The sequence below is a fragment of the Hibiscus syriacus genome, unplaced genomic scaffold (genome assembly GCF_006381635.1).
Source record: "Hibiscus syriacus cultivar Baekdansim isolate YM2019G1 unplaced genomic scaffold, ASM638163v2 tig00111794_pilon, whole genome shotgun sequence".
In the NCBI taxonomy this organism is placed as follows: domain Eukaryota; kingdom Viridiplantae; phylum Streptophyta; class Magnoliopsida; order Malvales; family Malvaceae; genus Hibiscus; species Hibiscus syriacus.
The window spans coordinates 394,628-397,586 of NW_024063180.1; the positions used below are offsets into that span (position 1 = coordinate 394,628).

Here is a 2,959-nt window from a genome sequence, read left to right on the forward strand (position 1 = left end):
TGCTTACAATAGATAAATAAATAAATTTATTAATTTGAAGAAGAAAAATATAATAATTATTCACATTTTTAATATGAAGTTTGTCGACAATTATTTCAAGGTTAGAGTGTGTGACATAAGCTTGGATTTACATTTTTTTTTCTAAAAAAGAGTAATCACAGTCCATACATTAACTAAAATTTATCTTTAAGTTTCCGAAATGTATATTTATATGAAAATTGGAGACGGAGATTCCAAATAAAATACTATTTTGTTCGACTAAAATTAATTATCAGAAAAAATAATAACATCAAAATCCTTTATTTAATTCTCATTCCATAGTTATAAAAGTCGAGAGCTTGATCGATTAAATTTATAATATATTAATAATGAATAATCGTTTCAGTTTTAACTTTTAATTAATATTAAGTCCCGAATTTGATTTTAGGTACTTTTCTTTTATAAAAATAAAAATAATCTTAATTAAAATAAATCAGTCTTCTAAAAAGATCTATTAATTGAAAAAAAAAAAGGAGACTATAATAGTGAGGAAGTAGGGTGGGAAAACTCGTGTGCTTTCATTCATTAATAAATATTAATTTATAACTAATAATAATTAAGAGAAACCACAACGCGGTCCAATAATAAATAAAATATCATTTTTATGTGAACTGAATTCGAACTTTGAACAACTTTACGACATGTATATAAATTTATTTAAATTTAAATTCGAACATATTAAATTTTATAATATTTTGGAACAATGTTCTAAATATATTTCATTTCATATTTAAAGTGATATTTAATGTTTAAATTACTTATTATATTAAAAAATATAAACAATACGATAAAATTGCTTGATAATAAACCTTATATTCGATAGTATTAAGAAAATATGTAAAGAATGATTGCAGAAGAAAGAAATCCGTAGTTAAAAACTGGGTCATTTTCAAATAAAGCTTTGAATAAAGATAAGTTCTAGGATTTTATATCACATTTGCTTGCACGACCTGCATAAACAAATACAAGAAAAGGCGTCTAAAACTCCAATCGATCTGTCAACAACATGCCGCCCCTAGCTTATTTTTAAAAGGACCACTCTTTTTTTGTTTCTTCTTCTTCTTCTTCCTCGACCTAGCTCTCTCTCTGTCTCATTTGCTTAATCAATCAGCATCACCATAAAAACTCTTCTGAATCATCGGAAACCATGGTTAACAGCAAGATTCAACGACGATCAGAAGAAAACGACAGCGTTTCATCTGAACCGGAATCTCCTCCTTCTCCCAGTTTCAACCATATGAAACTTACCTCCCCTCGGAAAGGGTAAGTTTGTTCTATCCCTCTGAAAAAGCATCAAAATTCTGTAGAGTTCGTTTGTTTTTTTGGGTGTTGAATTGATGGGGTTTTGTTAACTGTTTACAGTACTAAAAGACCCATGCAGAAAAGGGTGGTGTCGATACCAATCAAGGATGTTGAAAGTTCCCGTCTTAAAGGTGAGAGTAGTGCTCCACCGTCGGATTCTTGGGCATGGAGGAAGTACGGCCAAAAGCCCATCAAAGGCTCACCTTATCCCAGGTAATTAATACTACATCATTTTAGGATATACAACCAGGCCAGTACGTTGTTTAGTGTTATGTATTATAATCATCAATCGTTTTGATTGATGCTTTTGTTTTTGATCATTGCGGCACCGGCCGGCAGGGGTTATTACCGGTGTAGTAGCTCAAAGGGATGTCCGGCGAGGAAACAAGTCGAGACGAGCCGCGTAGATCCTACAATGTTAGTGATCACATACTCTTGTGAGCATAATCACCCTTGGCCCGCTTCTAGAAATAATAAGCCCGCCGCTAAACAAGCTGCTGCGGCGGCGGCAGAGGCTGCGGAAGCAGCAGAGACGCCAGCTAAATGTACGGCAGTTGTAAAGCAGGAGCCGTCTACGTCGCATCCGGATACTGAGCCGGAATCCGGGATGGAAGATAGCTTCCCTGGTTTGAAGGACGATTCGATTCTTACGACGGGGGATGAATTTGCTTTGTTTGGGAAGATGGAAACGACGTCGTCGACGGTTTTAGAGAGCACCCTATTTGCGGAAAGGGATAACGGAGAGGCGGATGAAGCGGCGGTGATTTTCCCAATGAGAGAAGAGGACGAGTCGTTGTTCGCCGATCTGGGCGAGTTGCCGGAGTGCTCGTTTGTGTTTCGGCACCAACGGAATGTGGGACCGCAAGTTGGGATCTGCTGACACGTGGATAATTAAAAACTAACAAGTGGCGGAGTAGTTGGTTCCACTGCCGTCCGGTACCCTTTGGACGGCGAGACAAAAAATAATTTTTTTTTTAAAGAATCTCTTACATTTCGAATTTCTTATTTATTTTCCCAGTAATGAATTTGCCTTGATTTCGGTGTAGTAAATGAATAATAAAATATCCGAAATTACAAACTCTATTATCTTTCATGTTCACCAACATTTGTCATTTGTTTTAGGGAGTTAATTGAAAATTCATCAATTTTTACTCACCTCACCAGCATTTCTTGATTCTTTTCTTAAACTTATTAGTATATTATTACTTTTATATAATTTGTTTTTTTTTCAGCCGAGTTGATATTTAATCAAAAAAATTAAAATAGTATAAATAGATAAACAAGTCAACCAAAATTCATATATATATATATATATATATATATATATATTACTTTAAAATTTGTAGTATTATTATAATATATTATAGAAAACTTCATCTCCTTACTAAATTCGCTAAAAATATATTTTATATAAATTTTTATATTATAATATGATATATAAAATAATAAAAATAAAAGGAGTAGTTGAGGGATTGAAGGACCCAAGTTGATATTATCAAAGGATTAAAATATTTTAGTTGTTTTTATAATAATTGGTTAATAATTGCTATTAAATAAAGTTTTCAAATAAAATAATTTAAAGTTTTGTCAGCAGTCAGCACATAGCAGCGGTTGTTAG

General features: G+C 32.7%; 1 protein-coding gene across 1 annotated transcript; it reads left to right on the plus strand.

Annotated features, from left to right (window-relative positions):
* The first annotated feature begins 1,021 nt into the window (after nt 1-1,021).
* Nucleotides 1,022-2,495, plus strand: LOC120170798 (probable WRKY transcription factor 65). Its single transcript, XM_039178667.1, has 4 exons — nt 1,022-1,302; nt 1,402-1,554; nt 1,681-2,262; nt 2,322-2,495. Exons 1-3 carry the CDS (start codon nt 1,187-1,189, stop codon nt 2,219-2,221), a joined length of 810 nt encoding a protein of 269 aa, XP_039034598.1. The 5' UTR covers nt 1,022-1,186; the 3' UTR covers nt 2,222-2,262; nt 2,322-2,495.
* Nucleotides 2,496-2,959: the final 464 nt, after the last annotated feature.